At 35.0% G+C, this 18,517-nt stretch overlaps 1 protein-coding gene across 1 annotated transcript in view; it reads left to right on the top strand.

The window, feature by feature from the left end:
• LOC145668902 (solute carrier family 35 member E2A-like) overlaps positions 1–18,084 on the top strand; it is a 33,509-nt gene extending 15,425 nt beyond the window's left edge. The window contains exons 5-8 of the mRNA XM_081737175.1: positions 497–629; positions 2,704–2,757; positions 6,447–6,650; positions 8,766–18,084. Of these exons, the coding sequence (XP_081593301.1) occupies positions 497–629; positions 2,704–2,757; positions 6,447–6,650; positions 8,766–8,973 (599 nt within the window). The 3' untranslated portion in view covers positions 8,974–18,084. The remainder of the gene's footprint in view (positions 1–496; positions 630–2,703; positions 2,758–6,446; positions 6,651–8,765) is intronic.
• Positions 18,085–18,517: the final 433 nt, after the last annotated feature.

Raw genomic sequence — 18,517 nt, 5'->3', positions numbered from 1 at the left:
ATTAAAATAAATTTAAGAAAAGAAAAACACTATATGAAATTTGATATTTCATGTGGTTTTACCGGACATAGTCACATTTTATTATTACGATGTTGTTAAAAGCAGGACGACATGTAACTGACTCCACTTGTGCAATGAAGTACTCAAATTCCAAGTATAGTTTGACTGCTTCATCATATGAAAAGAACCCGCTGCACATCACTTTCTCCACTGTCTTCCTTTTTATCTATGATCATTTAGTGGCTTTAGATGTATTTTTTTTTTTTTTTCGTTAGGAGTAGTAAGGGTATTTTCATTTGATTTACTCGTTCTGTTTTGTTTCAAATCCTTCTTTCTTATTTTGGATATATGTACAGAAACTTAATGAAATATGACAATATTAATGGAACAGATATATATTTTAGGATATCAAGGTATGATTCTTCTTTTATTATGATTGTTATTTTTTTTAATCGAAATCATTTTGTAAGATTTTTATTTTTCTTTTTGTTTTCAGGAGAGCATACAGGGCTGTATGTCAATCTGTCTCTCATTCCTGTGATGGGCGGGTTAGCACTTTGCTCAGCCAACGAGCTTAGTTTTGACTTCAGAGGTTTTGTTGCAGCTATGGCTACAAATATAACGGAATGGTAAGACATTGTGTGCATCAAAATATAGGTAGAATCAGAAATAGCAAAAAAGAAGTAATTTCAAGAGTGATATTCATGAAATTTAAACGATTGGGGGTGCTATCAGAGATCTATTCCGATGTTACGCCGCAGGAAATGTCTAAGGAAAATCGAACACTTATCTTTATTTCCAAAGCTTTCTGCTCTCGCCCTCTATGTTTTAAAATATGGGCTTTTAATGGAAGAGCTCAAAACGACTTAGGATATACTTTTTTTTTATAGTGTAATTACTTTTATAACAGTTCCAAATTAATGTATAAGCTGAAAGTTGAGTTGATTTTAACGTTCCTTTCAGCAGCGAGGCTATATAAGACAGGACCTACTGATTAACGTGGTATCCGAACCACATGAGTTCCCGCCGGGAATCGAACCCGGGTCTCCTATGCCAAAGGCGCGTATGCTAACCGCTTAGCCACGAAGGAGCTCTATAAGCTGAAAGTTTAGAAATATAAGTTCTTAAGTTATTGATATACAAAGAGAGACAAATATTCAATCCTGGGTCTCCGACTTAACGTGCCCGTGTGTTAACCATTACGTTACCCAGTATACTCTCAGATCAACCATACTTTGTACTACCCTTGAAGTCAGTACTCAACAACTCAGATCACATGGACTGTAGCACAACTTCAGTTGTGCTTGGACAACCCAATGTCTATATTAAAGAATCCCTCTGACAGTTGAATAATTTATTATATAAATATGATAATGTGAGGAAATAACCGATTTTATATCAGACCAACTTCTCTGTAGGTACGAAGATATACTTCAGTGATATACTAAGACTGAAGTTAATGTAACTGGACTGAGATGTAAACTTGGTTCTCCAACTTACCGTGCTAGCTCGGCCAATGTAGGATTTAGCTGAAGTAGATCGAGATATTCTTAACAAAATATTAACTAAATGGCCATGTTCTTCATCCATAGAATACCTTCTTAGAAGGAATGCTGGGCATCAGAAGTAAAAGTGAACAAGTAGAGGATATTTTTGAAGGGAGATAAAATTCGCTAATAGCATATTATTTTCTCGTACACAGAAATTATATTTTAAATGTAGATATCCCGCCAATGGAAATTAAATTTCATTAAATATAATGGAACTTTACATATGTAAATTGCTTCATATTTTGTAAGTTTTAATCGTGTTCTCCGTGTGCAAAACTTTTTGAACTGTAAAGAATTCTTGTGCTAAAGGCTGGGTAATTAACTATACTATAAATTTATGTACAGGGTGGCCTCAAAGTCAGACATCAATGGTAAATTACAAGATGCCAATAATTGAATCAATAATCCGTGTAACCCAGGTATAAAAAAAATAAAATAAAATAATAATAATAAAAAAAACTGACCGCTAACGAACGGAAGGCCATTTCGAAGCACTTTTAAAGTCAGTTACGTTCTTGTTATTCTAACAACACTTCATAGTTATGCAAATAGTACAGGAACTTATACTTTTTCGTGACCGCTTCATTCGAGTTCTGATTGTTTGTAAGCCGTCTGCTCTCTTTCGGTTTTACATTAATTTTTCAGTAACTGTTAATTCGAGTGTTTGATCCAAAGAATGAATCCTAAGGAAAATCTAATTTTTTCTAAGAGCATTGGTTTAGGGTTAGAGTTGCATTATGTGGATTTTTTAGGGATGAGTATCCTATCTGAAGTTCAACAGTAGTTGAAAGGTGAGCGTGCCTGTTTTCGATCTGCAAGCGAGATTCACGGGTCTGTTTCACGGCTTTCTAGTGGGAGAACATCTTCGGATCCACGTTAACCTTGTTGCTGAAAAAAGGACCCACTCCAAGAAGAATCTCTGTCTAAATTGGTTTCCTTTCAATTTATCATTACAAAAAGTACTGTTCATTTTATCATTATTAATGTTTTAAAGATCACGAATTAGCAAGTTTAAGTGTATAAGTTTCACTCAAACTAATTTCTTGTATTCAAATAGCTTTTTATAACGAAAATTGTACAGTTCTGTGTCGTGCATTGATTATTTTTGTGTATAGAGAAATTAATTTCTGTCTTCGCCTCATTTTTTTTCTAGTTTGCAGAATGTGTACTCCAAAATGCTTATCAGTGGAGAAAAATTTAAGTACACGTAAGTAGGATTAATATTGCCTTATTTTTATGTAGGTGCATTTCTGTATATTTCATCTCTAGCGTGTTGTTCAAATTTCAGTATTCATAATACAGTAGAAAAAGGGGAAAATAACTAGTTCGTATGTTTAAGTAGTAATTCAATGATATTAGTGTATACAAGACTTTACGAACTGGTCAGTTATTAGTGGCCAAGGTAAGACTATTTCCCATTCTTTTTACGTTTTTCAAAAATAATAGAAATTTTGGAGTAAGTGAAGGTCATTTCAAGAAATAGTGCATATGATAACAACACTGCGAAGTGGATGATGCAATCGTACTGAAGCTTTTGTTAGTTTAGCTGAATTCTTAAAACAGTAGGGCGTTTGCTTGTCCGCTATGTAGTGAACACCAATTACCAGTGACAAGTACTTGAAGTCAGCAGATGTTTCGGCTACTGTAGAGTTCAAAAATCTTTCATCAAATAAAATCTTCACATAGAAGAATGCCAACGGAAATTTACAGAGTGATCTGTAGATAAAGTTTGTGGTGATCAGTAAAGCCTGGAATTAACAGCAATGTATTATATTGCAGTTTTCATGACATTTTCAGGAGGAGTACAATTTCACAATTTAGAAGTAATTTGTTTCCATTTTCCCTATCACTGCTCTTTATCCACGTACTAATGACAGAATACCAAATACTTAGCTCGCTTTTATTTGGTCAAGTTTAAGTGTGTCAAGTGTTATCGCAGTGTCTAATAATATAATAACTGCAGTCTGTTGCCGTTGGAATGTTGCAAGTGAGGGGTGCTAATGCGTCTTGAGTTCTTAAAATTTTGAATAAGAAAGATGCAAATTTAAAGCAAATAGCCAAGTATGGGCAGTTATTGTGAGTCGCTGGCGTACGTGACACATAACTGCTTTTGGTGTGCATTTCATTACTTCAAAATACCGAAATTAGACCTTTCTAGAAAAAAAGATGGAGAAATTTGTGAGTGAGTTTGGATGTAGTGTATTTTCAACCGATTGTTTTGTACTGATTTGCAAATTATGTGAAATTGGTTTCCGTTTAGAAGTGTTATTTTTCACACCATATAAGCACTGCAAAACACAAATGTACAAGGAGATGAAAATCAGCTAGTTTCGGAATCTTCTTGGAACATTCACAAATCCCGTTTCGAGGATCATCTGTACCATTTGTTGTAATGAACGCAGACATTCCTTTATGGAAGTTAGAAAATGTTTTCTTTAGAAACTTTCTTGAGAAATACACAAAACAAAAAGTTCGAATTGAATCGTCTTTGTGAAACAAAATGAAGTGAAATCAAATGGAATCTAAGTTTTACGTCCCACGATTATGTCGGCTACGCTAAAGGAAACGGTGATGAGAAATGAATGAAATCGTGGAATGAAGAAAGTGGGAGGAAACGGGAGAACCCCGAGAAAACCCACGCACACGGTGCTTGTCCACCATAAAGTTCACGTGGGGCGAGCTGAGATCGAATCAAGGACCCCATGCACCAGAGCTGAACTCTACCACTGAGCCACCGCGGCCCCGTGTTGTGAAAAACTTAGGTTGATAGCGCATACAACAGAACTATTGACGATATCTGTAAAAGTGTTGGCGAGAAAAATATATGAATTTCCATTAATGAAACACGACATTCTAGGTCGTTCCATTGCTAATGTTGCAATTGAAATTTTGGAAAAAGGAGAAGGTACACAAACGTATTTGATTACATCAGAGGTTCTAGAAAAAGTAAACGGTACGACAAATGCACGTCTTTTTACAAAATCACTAACTATTCTGTGGCCATCATCTCTCTTTTCATCACCGAGAATTATATGTGACGTGGACCTATAGTTAAAATGGAATTCGAAAACTGTAATGCGTTCAGATTTTCGTGTTCACCGGAAATCGAATCCGGACAGCGTGCACCAAAAGGCGTTCAAGCTAGCCTCTAGACCAGCAGAAGGACCCTTGTTTAGAGTTGTGTGATTTTAATGTTTTCACTATTTTCCGATAAATTCAGCGGCAGTCAAAAAGTTCTCCGAATGTTGTTGTAGTTTTGTCGTTTGTGATGCGATCTCACTGAATCGTTTACAGTACAGTTCTTAGGTTGCTTAAGTATGAAATTGACAAGTGTGAACAGGTTCATAACAGGCAGTGTACAAGTAGCGTATGGTGATCAGTTGGTACCATGTCACAGATCGAGCAATGTACAAATGTCACGTGCATGTGAAAATTGGAGAAAATCTGCTTCAGAGACTTTGATAGCCTTAAAAAACATTTTAGGACCATCAGATGTTTGGCTCTTCCCAAAGCTAGAACTGGTCCTTTTCCGTTTCACAACCGTAGAAGAGATCAAAACCAACGCGACTTCTGAACTTCGGAAGATACCAAAAGAGGCCTTTCGTCTCTGTTTCCACCAATCGCAGGGGCAATGGAACAAGTGTGTGTGTGTGTGTGTGTTCCAAAGGTGTCTACTTTGAAGACGATGAATCAATGTGTACTTATATTGTGGTAATAGAGCGCTACAACAAAATTCCGGGAAGTTTTTGACTGCTCCTCGTATATATTATATATAAACTACTTAGTCCTCTAGGGATGGCTATCAGTCTTTCTTCAGTGACGAAAAGAAAAAAAGAATTCCCTAGGCTGTAATTGGATATTGAATGATTTATTTGACATATGAAACACAAATGAGTCTTGTAAGCCACAACCGTCCTTTCCGTCCAAACGTTGTATTTAAACACCATACCTGTCCTTAACGGAATAATCGGCTGTGTGTTTACATACCACGCCTGTCTGCAAAGAATTACTCACCTTATCGTAACCATAAAGTAGAGGATGAAATTTTGTGTATCTGAAGATAGACTCAACCATAAAGGTTCGAAATTTTGCTGAATTTCAGGTATCCAACACTATTTCTTAAGCTTCAAAACAGGCTGATATTCACTTAATCTGTGCGTTCTATTAATATTTTACAACCCGAATTATATTCATTGTTATCAGCTCCTTTTGCTCAGTAAAGTCACTTGAGTCTTTCGTTTCATTTATATTGTATTTAATCTACGGAACTTGTAAAAGACAGTGATATTACCTTTACGGGAAAGAAATCTTATTGCTGAAGTTATACGAAATGGAAAATTCTCCTGTTTGTTTAGTGACACGATTAGATCTGTATGTTCGGTACTTATTTCTCAAGTTTGAGAAGCAAGGCAACTTCTAGCATCTTATTTGAAAAAAAAAAAAAAAAAAAAAAAAAACAATCTATTATTTTGTGTATATTGTGAACGATATTTTTGTTTCTTTCTTTCTGACGCATAATACATACTTGAATGAGGCATGTAAAAAAAAAAAAAAAAAAAGAAAGAAAAAGAAAGAAAAGAAAAAAAAAGCATTTCTGGGTTGGCGGGAAGGTCGAACCCCATTTTCTCGCTCGCTGAGCAGATGCTACAGTATGTTATCATAGTGTAATGGATTTCTCCTACAAGTAAAGGTGTGGAAACTTCGTTAAAATTAACCTAAAGTATTCTTCTAAGAATGACTGTAGTGTGAAATTTCCTCTTTTAGCCACGCAGCGTAGAATTGGTGATTACGCACTTCTTTGTATACAGTAAAATATTAGTTTTAGGTTAATAATAAGTGCATGTACTCATGTATATAAAGTGTTAAAAATATGTTTTTCCCTTTCTCTCCATACAGTCCAGCCGAGCTTCAGTTCTACACCAGCGTGGCTTCCATTGTGATACAAATTCCAGCGTCTTTGTTCCTGATCGATTATTCGAGAGTGCGAAGAAACACAGACTCTGCACTCTTTTCGGCATTTATTTTAAATGGAGTCTTTTTCCATTTCCAAAGTATTACTGCATATGTGCTCATGGACTATATTAGTCCCGTTACACACAGGTTCGTATCTTTTTATCATAGTATAAGAAATTTACAGTGTAGCATTTGGGAATAGAATCCTTAAAGTTAATCATAAATGCGATGAAGGTAGAGGTGACATGTTTCTTCTCGTAAGCCGGAGATCCCTTCTTAAATTCTGGAGGAAAGAAGTCCATTTTTTTTTCTAATTTCTCACATATTTCACGATTTTTCAACTTGTCCAGTTATGCATTGGATAGGGCTATTTAACTTGTTGGTGATGATTGTCTATGAGAGGCAAAACAGATAAAAAAATCTTATTCATTCAAAGGCAGAAGTGATGAAAAACTATTGGAAGCTTTCGAAATGTGGGTGTGGAGAAGAATTAGTTGGGTCGAAGCGGAAAACGAATGAGAGGGTGTGAGAAATGGTGGAGGAGAAGAGAACATTTTTTGATATTAGTGAAAAGGGGAAGAGAAACTTGTTAGGATATTGCCTAAGAAGAAATTATATCACGAGGGAGGCGCTAGAGCGTACGATGGCGGGAAGGAGAGAAGTGGGACGAAGGAGGCTAAAATTAATGGACGCTATAAAAGCAGAAAGATCATACGTGAAGACGAATAGGTTAGCGGAGGACCATGGAGCATGGAAGTTTTTTCAGCTGCGGCAAGGGACATCATCATGATCATGATGATGATGATGATGATGATGATGATGATGATGATGATGATGATGATGATGATGATGATGATGATGATGATGATGATGATGATGATGATGATGATGATGATGATGATGATGATGATGATGATGATGATGATGATGATGATGATGATGATGATGATGATGATGATGATGATGATGATGATGATGATGATGATGATGATGATGATGATGATGATGATGATGATGATGATGATGATGATGATGATGATGATGATGATGATGATGATGATGATGATGATGAAGAAGAAGAAGAAGAAGAATGATTATTATTATTATTATTCAAAGGGTTAATAGGAATATATTTTACAAATACAATCAACAGTGGATTATTCCACACATAATGCTTATTCTACGTTGCAAATTTAAATTCGTTAGGAAATTGTCCGGTGTACAAGTTAATTTCAGTGAAGCTAGTCATGCCGTGTTCAATCTTTTGACATTAAGGATCCGATAACTTGTATATTGTTCGTCTAGGAGTATGTATTTTTAGCTGTCGGGATTAGTACTTCTTTTGATCAGAATCTTATTCACAAAATTTTTGAAGTCTAGAAAGCTTTATTTATTTATTGCCACTAAGAGCAATAAATTTAAAATTAAAATCTATAAAAGCATAGTATTGCCTGGATAGAAGTACTGTGTGGTTACGAAAGTTATCCTTAACACAGACTAAGGGAAATTGAGAACAAAACCTTGGTGAAAGCTTTTGAAACCAAATGAAGCCAGTGAATAGATAATTGGAAAGAGTTACATGACGCGAAACTCCACAATGTATATGCGTCGCCAGATCGATGGAAAGCCTCTCCATAAGTGAAAATTGTAGTTTTACGTCACATGATTATCTCCTTTAGCCTAAAGGGAACATATGATTAATGGAAGTAAATGGTTGTAAAACAACTGGTAGAATAATAATGCAGGAGGAGACGGGAAAACCCACGGATAAAATGCCCATCTCAAACTCAGATGCCTTGGCATCGAATCAGAGGTCCTTAGCACCAGGGATGAGCGTTCAGGAAATATTGTGTACTAATTCCGACTTGATTACTTTCACAGGGTAACACTTCTGGCTTTTTTTTTTAAGACAATGGATCTCCGGATTCTTTGAGCCATAGAGTTAATTAGTTAATAACCGAGCGAAGTAGCGGAAGTGGTAGAGCATTGGCTTCGGATTCGAGAGGTCGTGGGTTTGATTCCCGCTGCCGACCATTCTGACGGATTTTCTTCAGTCCTATCAGGCAAATGCCGAGATGGTACCTGTTAAACAGACCCTGGCCGGTACCTTCCCAAATCCTTTCCATGTTATTGTTGTTGTTAGATATCCAGTATACCTGATAAAATGGACTCTGTGCTGTATCTGGTGATTGTTAAATAAATAAATAAACAATTTCTTTGTAAATAATTTATCATTTTGCTTCTTTTTTGTTTTTTTAACAGTGTTGCAAATACAGCAAAGAGAGCTCTTCTAATCTGGCTGTCAGTAGTTTTGTTTGGCAATCCTGTAACGTTCCTAAGTGGACTTGGAACCTGTACTGTGCTAATTGGTGTACTTTTGTATAATAAAGCACGTGAGTACGACCAGCCTCAGCGTATCGTGCATAAAGTTATCGAGAGGACACCTACAAAATTTGTATCCAACAGATAGTGGTTAACTTTCCTTAGATGGAGGTCCAAGAAGTTACAAAAAATGTCATGAAGGACAATGTGTATGTATATATATGAAAGTATAAAATGATCCCAAAGTGCAAACTGCAGTTTGGGAAATGCCTTTGAAAGAAGACGCTTATATATATATATATATGAATTGTGACAAGTCAATTCCATTTTAAACAAACGTTAAGAATCATGAATTATAAAAAATTGTCAGTAAGTTAACATGTTTTCCAAGAACATTTAAGTACCTCTATTTATTTTGTTCCATATTATGTGCTGTGCAATGTTGAAACTTGTTTACTTTGTAAGGGGGATCTCTTGTATTATCTCTGCTTCTTTTGCAAATCATTGTTTTAAAAAACACAGAGCGGCATAAAACTTACCTACCAAGCTTGAAAGTAATTTTCTCTGCTATTAAGTTATAAAATTTGATGAAACATATGTGAGACTTTGTGTGTACCAAGCAATTTGTAAATCAGTTTATCAAAGCAACACCAAATCTTTGGAATCAGGGACAGAACGTGAAACTTTTGCTGATTCAGCGGATGTGCTTCATAAAGATGTGTCGATTTTCTTTTAGGTGAAATTGCATAAAATTGTTGAAGTTGATGTAATAAAACATACTAAAAATGTTGTAATATAAATGTATTGCAGAATATGTAGTCGAAACTAAAATGTAAAAGAAGATTTAATGTTTTCTCTTCAGTAATTATTTACAATGTAAGTTGGTAGGTAGGTTCTCACTGGCCACTCTGGCTACAGTTACTTGCTCATAAACTTGACCAAATCTAGAAAGTTATTGTTGCGAAAGAGTGAAGAATATTCACTACCAGTGTAAAACTTTTGCGTTGTTAAATACGACAGGTGATGGACGAAATAATATGAACATCTAAATGAAAACGGGCTGTAATTCATCCTTCCATTGCAATCAGCCACTTATAGAAGTCTGACAATAGTGTGAAAGCCGGGCAATCAGTCGAGGAACAACAGTCGTCCAGTTTGTGTGTGAATGTACTGTTAGTACTCAAAGGTCCTTATATCTAACCTCTCAGACGCCTTTTTGAACGTTGGAGCTCGCCTTAGTGCAGGTTCACCAACGGAAAAAAAAATCACTTCTGTGCATAGAGATGTGTGGTTTAATTTTTTTTAAAAAAAAAAGGTAACGGTTAAAGTAGGCTCTTTAATTAAAAAAAGAGTCTATATAGTATATAGTATTTGTGATTTCTAGACTCGACCCAGGACTGGCCGTTTTAATTGGTTTTTAAATTAACATTGCTTGTTTTGCCTGCAAAATTGCGTTTTACAGTCCATCTTACCAGTTCTGTTGTTTGATTTCCGCAATTCAGACATGCAGGCAAGAAATGTATTCGAGGAAAGAAGCAAGTGTAAAGTATGGGAGGAACTTCTTTTTTTCTTTCTTTCTCTTGGTATAAAAGTATGCTTATATCACGTTGTCAATTCGTGTACACTTGTCTACGAGTTCTTAATATCTTGTTTGAATAGCCTAATGTTTGTAAAATTAAAGCAATGAGTACGATAGTAAGTTATTTGATTTGTAGAATCTTTTCTTTCTTTTATTGTTATAGCGTGTCAGTATTTTTGATGTGGGACCCGTGGGAGTAACGTAAAAATAACTTCTTTTTCAAGTTTTGAAGATTTTCTTTTAAAAGTGCAGTAGAAATACTTGTTCGACTTCTCTTTCCAAATAAATTGTGACTTTAGTCCTGGTGATTAAGAGCCTTACTAAAAATAATACAAATTTTACCATTTTTCTTTTGTTTGTTTTTCATAAGTGAAAGGAGATAATGAAATGCAGCTTATCACAATCATAGATAATGTTATTCTACAGCAGAAAATATGAACCTGAATAATTTTCAGTGTTGCCATCCATAGAAATTACAGTTGTCAGAATAATAACAACTCCCAAAATCTAAAAATGAAATGAAATGAAATCTTTGAGTTTTATGTTCCACAGTTATGCCGGTTAGGCTAAAGGAGACTGTGATGATGAGAAATGAGTGAAATGGTGGAATCAAGAAAGTGAGAGGAAACAGAAGAACCTCGAGGACACCCACGCATACGGTGTTTGACAACCACAAGGTTCACTTGGCGCGAGCTGGGATCGGACCAGGGACCCCAAGCACCAGAGGTGAGCGCTCTACCACTGAGCCACCGCACCCCCAAATCTAAGTTACGGTAGCGACTAGAGAAACTAACTCAACTGCATTTGATTATGTATCATGTTGTTTTAGTATCCTGTAAACTACTTTTTAAATAACACTATTATTTAATTTTAATAACTGTATGTTAAAACTATTTTGTTAATTACAAACTAAATACAACTATTATTTAAAAAGTAAGCCTCTTACCTGAAGTTTTAGTTGGGGTTGCTTGATTTGGACTTGAACGTCCCTTTCAGCACGAAGGCTATATGAGGCGGACCTACAGCCTAACGTGGGATTCGAATCACATGAGCTCCCACTGGGAATCGAACCCAAGTCTTCCGTGCCGGAGGTGCGTAAGCTCAACTGAAGTTTTAATTCGTACTTATAAATGAAAATTCTTCAATAGAAAAGTTAACAATTGGGTTTTTAGTATAATTATTATTGAGAATTTTAATCCTTTGACGAAAGGTTATGGCATAATATTACTCTGGTTGTTATACAAACTGTAAAGGTATAAAATGATCGGCTTTGTATTGTTTTCTTCCATAAATGTCTCTATTTACATTATAACGAGAAAGAAAAATTGAAGTAAATTGTTATTTCTTTATACAATAGAGACCGAAATTATCTAGACCAGATAGTCTGATTATTTGTATTATTTTTAAATAATGGCTCTTGCATCTCTAACTTGTAGGTGTTGTAAGAACGCATGACGTATATTTATCTATTTCAGCTTATTTAGAAGTTGTTATTGAAGCCAAGGGTAAGCCAGCCAGCTTCTTATAATTTATGCTGTATTACGGGTATTATTTTGTCCACCACCTGTAGGTTCTAACACTAATCGAATCGAATGTTTAAAAAAAATCATCTGACATGAATTTGTGGTTTGTTCTTTTGTGTGCAATATTACATTCTAGGGAAAAATCCGCAGCTTCCTTAAAAGAAGACAAGGTAGCGCTTTCGTCGTGTCTTCCAATGTATTTATAGAGTGAAGTTCTTTTTGAAGAAATGCGGATGGTTAAATTTAAAATATTCGGCCACTCTGTTTTCATTCTTGGTTAAGTCCTCAGTTTTATTTTTCTTTGTTTCTTTCTTCTGTGTTTCAGTTTGTTTCGTAATAAGTACTATAAATGTTTCAGAAAGTAATGTCTCACCCATCCCCTCGGAAACTATTCATTCTATTTAGTGTGTGAAGTTAACTTACATATTACCTCTATTTATACCAGTTTTCATATAGTCCCCCGTCACTTTGTGCGACTTAGCTAGAAATTGTGATGCATACCTTGCCTGGAACATTTTATGTTTCCATTAACTTCTTATCTCTTCGCTGCACAATAGGGAGGGCTAGACAAGATCTCGACCAGCATAAGGTCGATCCAACAGTTTAGAATAATTTGTTTTCGTTTTAATTCTGTGATTGATTTTGAAACCTCGAGGAAGTCATTTCACACTTAATAGTCAAATATTAAGAGGTTTTAATTCGAGGAAGTCATTTCACACTTAATAGTCAAATATTAATAGGTTTTAATAAGAGCAATCGCAGTTTCATTTTAAAACTAATTGTGAACTTGTGATGAGCTGATTCCTAGGAATAACTGTATCAACGTGTCTAGATTGATGGCTGCCGATGGATTCGCAAAGCGCGGCCAATTTTGTAGTTCCATTTCTCCACTTACAGGGTGTCTAGCGGTCACGAAAGTCATGAAAAAGTTATGAAATCGGAAAAAGGTCATGAAAATCAAGAAAAAGTCACGAAATTTAGATTTTAGGTCACGATTTTTTAATTTTTTTTTTTTTTTTAATCTGTACAAATATAAGTATAGACTGAAAAATTTTGTTCTATAAAACGTCAAAATTCACCACTAAAAATGCCCATGGTCGACTTTAGACGCTACCAAATCGCAAGCGAAGCACGCTTCTATCGCATGCATAAAAATTCGGCCCAATTCGCACCAAAATTTTCTCTTGAGAACGTTACTAAATTTTATGGTTTGGAAAAGAGTCACGAAATTTAATTTTGGAATTTTAGTAGACACCTTATTATAGAAACTTGAACACTGCACTCAGTAACAAACGATGCTCATATGGTCTGCACAACTACACTTTATACATGCATTATATCGCACACTGGCAACTTTTTACAATAACTTCAGTTCAAGCTAGGAATCTACTACTACATGTTACCTCGAAATGTGTAACGCGATTCGTTCTCGGAACTACAGGTATTTTCACAGATCATGAAAGGTGTGCGTTAGAATAGCATATAGTTTCTACATACAAAGTTTGGAAGTTTCAAATTTGCAACATGTATAAGTTTGCTGTTCTATTTTGTATTGTTCGATGAAAAAACGGGATGAGACCTTGCTTTCTGAGTAACATTGTTGTTTTTGTATTTGAAGCGATCAATTTATCAACGTTTTATCAATGCAAAACCATACTGCATAATCTGGCATATGAACATGCAAACATGCATTAAAATAAGATTCAAATGAAGCATGTGTTTCCAAATAACTACTTTGAAACATTTATTTATTTATTTATTTTTTGCTAGTTTTTAAATCCCCTTCCTATTTTTAAATCAAGTCTTCCTTTTTTTTTTTTCTTGAAGGGGCATCTGATTTGTTGTAATTGGTACATGTTCTGCATCATTTTGTGTTTGTTCCGTGGTGGAAAAAATTCCACTATTATTGTTTTGTGTAGTCAAATATGCGAATACATACACATTCGTAGTTTTATTCTTACTTGCTGCTTTGTTTCGACCTGTTATATTTTAATAAAAAAGATTGCCAGCCATTTATTAACAGAATTTGCTTTATTCTGCGGTGTCAGTTTGAAGTGGTTCATATTATTTTTATTTTGTTGTTACGGGTTAAGGTTTAAGTGATTGTGTTTTACTTCACTTTGCAGTGTTGGGTCATACATAAATATACTATTTTAAGTGTATTTGTGTTGTTTTCTGTGTTACTATTTATTGAATATTGTTTATTTATTTTGCAAATTTTTATGTATGAATTCTTTAAGTTTGGAACCTGGTAATGGTTCTAAGAGTTTTACAGCTCCTATAAATCAGCGTAACAATTTAATCTTCTGAAACCAAATGTTTTGCGTGATTTCTTTCTCTCTCTCTCTCTCTCTCTCTCTCTCTCTCTCTCTCTTTCTCTGTATCTCTTTCTCTCTCTCTCTGCCTATCTGTTCAATATGATGTCGTTTTTTTTCTGAATAAAATACGGACATTGTGCCTTAAGGGAAACAATTATAGAGTAAATACATATCAAATCTGTTTCTAATGAATTTATTTTCTCTTTTAAAAGTATTGTAGAGCAAAAAACGCTGTTGCTTTTTTATTATTACTAGTGCTTCTGCTTTACTAATTGAGGATATTTCATCTGAAGAGTTTCAAGTTTTCCATTTTGGTTTTGAAAGAAACTGAAGTAGGAAGTCTGTTTTTATTTTGTAGTAAGATTTTGACCAAATACATGAAACAATATGTTCTTTGTATGAAATTTGTACTACGAACTAAAACTATTTTCGGCATTAATGAAATAATTTTTCAAAGTAACCAGGTTGATTGTTCATTCTAATCGAAATACTACTTGCTGAAATGACACAGAATCAATAGGTAGTTTAGCTTTCCAGTTGTGAAATTTGGTTACCTGTTAGTTCTTCCAGACTAATATATTTATTTCCGATCAGTTAACTTAATTGTGACCCTATATTTATGTGTAAATATTCATTGTAGTCGTGACTAACTGTGATACTAATCCTGTTAAACTTCTCTGTCGATACAGCACTTCTCTTTTCAATGCTTTCTTCAATATTCGGGAAAATTATAATCTTGATGTTATGATGGTAGAACTGTGTTTAGAACAAAAGGTCTCACCACATGGACATATATAATTCGAAATAAAATAAAAATAAAATATATTTACTTGATAGTTGCGGTTAAAAGTTTTCTGAAAAGATTAACTTCGACGATTGTCGTCACGCTCTTTGGGCATGCCCTTAAGACGATACTGCAGTCTTGAGGACTTGGTAGTGCATTAATCTCTTCAGCTCGTGTGTTTATTCTTTATCATCTTTGGCTTGAACTTTATTTTATTTCGATTTACAATGTTATATGAGGCTCATTCAGAAAGTAAGTTTCCCACGCGTCCCATAGCTTGGAAACCGTATATTGCGTGAAGCGACTGCGTGCACGTGAGAGAGTAAGCTCATAGCATGGCACATGCGCCAGCGGAACTTCCCTAGTGCTCTCAGTAGCGTCGTGACATTGGTTGAAGATGGACGTTTCTATTCCAGCTCCCGCCACGTGTGAAGTGCGACCAGTGATGAAGTTTTTGAATGCACAGGGCATAGCGCCGATTGAAATCCATTGTCAGCTGTATCGTTGCAAAAATGTCAATGCTGACCCCATGCGCCTTGCTTTGTGTTCTGGAGTCAGTTGCTTCGGCACCCACCTAGCACACAACTTCCTGAACAACAGGTGCTCTGTGACAAAAGTGTACAATAAGGAGCGGGATATCTGCGGGCACTGCTTGCTCATGACGTTAGGCCCAGAGACCTGGCACAGTTGACGATGGGTTTTAATCGGCTCACACTTCACACGCGGCGGGAGCTGGAATAGGAACCTCCATGTTCAACCAATGCCACGACGCTACTGAGAGCACTAGGGAAGTTCCGCTGGCGCATGCGCCATGCTAGGTCCTTACTCTCTGACGTGCACACAGTTGCTTCACGCAATATACGGTTTCCTAGCTATGGGACGCGTGGGAAAGTTACTTTCTGGATGCGCCTCGTGTTGTATATATTTATATAAGGGTGAAGTTAGATATCTCTTTCGTCTTTAAAGGGTCATGAAATCGAAGAAACTTCGTACGGATCAAGGAATTCTCATTTATCCGTATAGAGACTTTCTCAGTTATCATTCACTTTTTATTTTATTTACATTCTTATTAGAAAGTACAAATAACTTGTTGAAGTGCAGATTCCAAACCAATTCATACTATATTCCCATGTGTGTGTCTACATTCCAATAATATCATAGCATACATTATTTCTTTTGTAGGTAGAAGTTAGTGACATCTTAGAAAGCCAGGTGTATCTTGAGATTAAGTATTAAAAGTAGTAATAATAAAAATGGAATAAATAACAATCTGTACTTGTTGAAATTTTCCTAACATCAAACAAAAATTGACATTTCAGAAATAAATACAATTCAGCTAAAAATTTGGTCCTAAAAAGAAATAAAATGAAAAAGTATTCTTCGTGATTTTGTACGTTGTTTTGGCATCCCTCTGAGGTACTACAATATAATACAAGTTGATAAGAAATTCGACTCCGGCAGAGTAGGATTTCCTTTCTGTGTATATGTGTGTTTCCTTCTTTCTTTTCTTCAAATGTGCAATACTTTGCTAATTTGTTTTCGCTTTTCACGCTAATATTGGTGTAAAGTAAGTGTTCGTTGAAGGAGCGCCAAGTTCAAATTTTACATAATGAGATTGCAACTAAAATGATGTGTATGAGTACAGATATATTGGACGATATACAGATTATTTATTTATTTATTTTTCTCTGCACGTCTGGGAACAGCATAAAAGTTTGTAAAATGCAAATAAGATTGTCCTTTATATTGTATGCCTATTTTTTTTATAATTGTTTGATAAACAGTTTTTGTCTATTCTCGTATCTCTTCAGTATTTGAAGAAAATGAAATGAAAGCTTTGAGTTTTACGTCCCACGGTTATGCCGGTTAGGCTAAAGGAGACGGTCAGTATTTGAAGAGTTTACTACTGCACTGGACTTAACCAGAATTTAATACTACACACAAGCAGATATTTTTCATACGCATAGCATAATATAGAATAGATATTTTGATATTTTGTATGACATGCCGTGTTATTGAATACTTACTAGAGCCCTTTCTATTTCAAGTGTGCCCTCGGAAAATATGTGAAACATACTTCGGCCCCACCCCCACCAACCTCTTACGGAAGAAATCTTCCCTTTACCTTCGGGGAAGAAGTGAGTGACTTCGGCTGTGTTAACAATTTGTCATTCAGTCGTTTGGTCTTGGCGAGTGAAGATCGTAGGCTACCTAATCTGGCTAACAAGACAGTGCAGAGCGAAGCCCGTGAAATAATTCAATGTGGCAACCTTGTCCGCATCGAACTACTGGAAGATCTTGGCCAAAGCAACTTGTCCCTCCTGTTTCGAGGGAGGTACGAGATAACACATACCAACAGCAGCGCCAGCAAGGGCACAGTTGAAATAGAGAGGCTCTAGGAGGATTGTGTTTTATTGTACAGTTTGCAAACCTTTAAGAACTCGGTAAGCGTTTAACTCTCACCATGGAGGATAAATATATATGTATAATTATACTATAAAATTGGTATCACTACTGAAAGGGGAGAGGGAGAACAGGTTCTAATGCCAAAACTAAGAAATGTTTAGAGTATTAAATACAAATATTTCTTGATGTCATATAAATCCTATTTTGTAGTTAAATTGTAATTAACGTATGAAACATTCAGCAATTTTTTTATATATATGTATGTGTTGATAAACAGTTATTTACTTTCGCTATGCAGCAAGTGCATAATTGAAACTTCCTAGTTTACTGTTTTTTGAAAAGATACAAATTGATGTTAAATATAATTTTTTAAAAGGAAACTGATCCACGAAGACACCAAATATGTATAAAGCTAATTTAAAAAAAAAGAAAAAAAATATTTTGGTGGTTGTTGATGCACGCTTTTAATTTCACATTGAAATACTGGTAAAGGTATTTTTATACTATGCTAGTCATGTACATTTTTCCTTTTCCTTGATCATGTGCATGTAAATATGAGTGTAGAAGTATGGTTATTACCGTTCTTCATATTCTAACTAGAGAACAAAGTTATTCTGGTTGAGAGAATTTAAAAAAAAAAAAAAAAGAATATTTGTAAATAACATGATATAATAATAAATGTCGTAGTAGGTGAAATTTGTGAGTTTTAAAGTGTTTCATTGCTTTGACATGGTTAGACGAAATTAATAATTTGTTTCCTGTTTGTTAGGGTTTTTCCGTTTTGATATTTAGTTGCAAATCGGTGGAAGAAGTTTAGTTAGGAGAGAAAATAACGCCTTAATATGTAATGCCATTATTCTAGATTTAACTAGATTTACAAGTGAGTTTGCCTGTAAAGGGTAACGACCAAAGTACATTTATAGCTATATGATTAATACTGAAAAAAATTCTTAATTTGAACTTCGGACTACAGACATAAAATAAAATTTTAAATAAATAAATAAGGTTTTAATGCGATGTAGCCACATTTCACCTTTGTTTGAACAATGAAACGAATCCCTTATCTTCCTAAAATTACCGGT

The sequence above is a fragment of the Thermobia domestica genome, chromosome 13, assembly GCF_964235325.1.
Source record: "Thermobia domestica chromosome 13, izTheDome1.hap1.1, whole genome shotgun sequence".
NCBI lineage: Eukaryota > Metazoa > Arthropoda > Insecta > Zygentoma > Lepismatidae > Thermobia > Thermobia domestica.
This window is presented reverse-complemented; position numbering and strand designations above follow the sequence as displayed.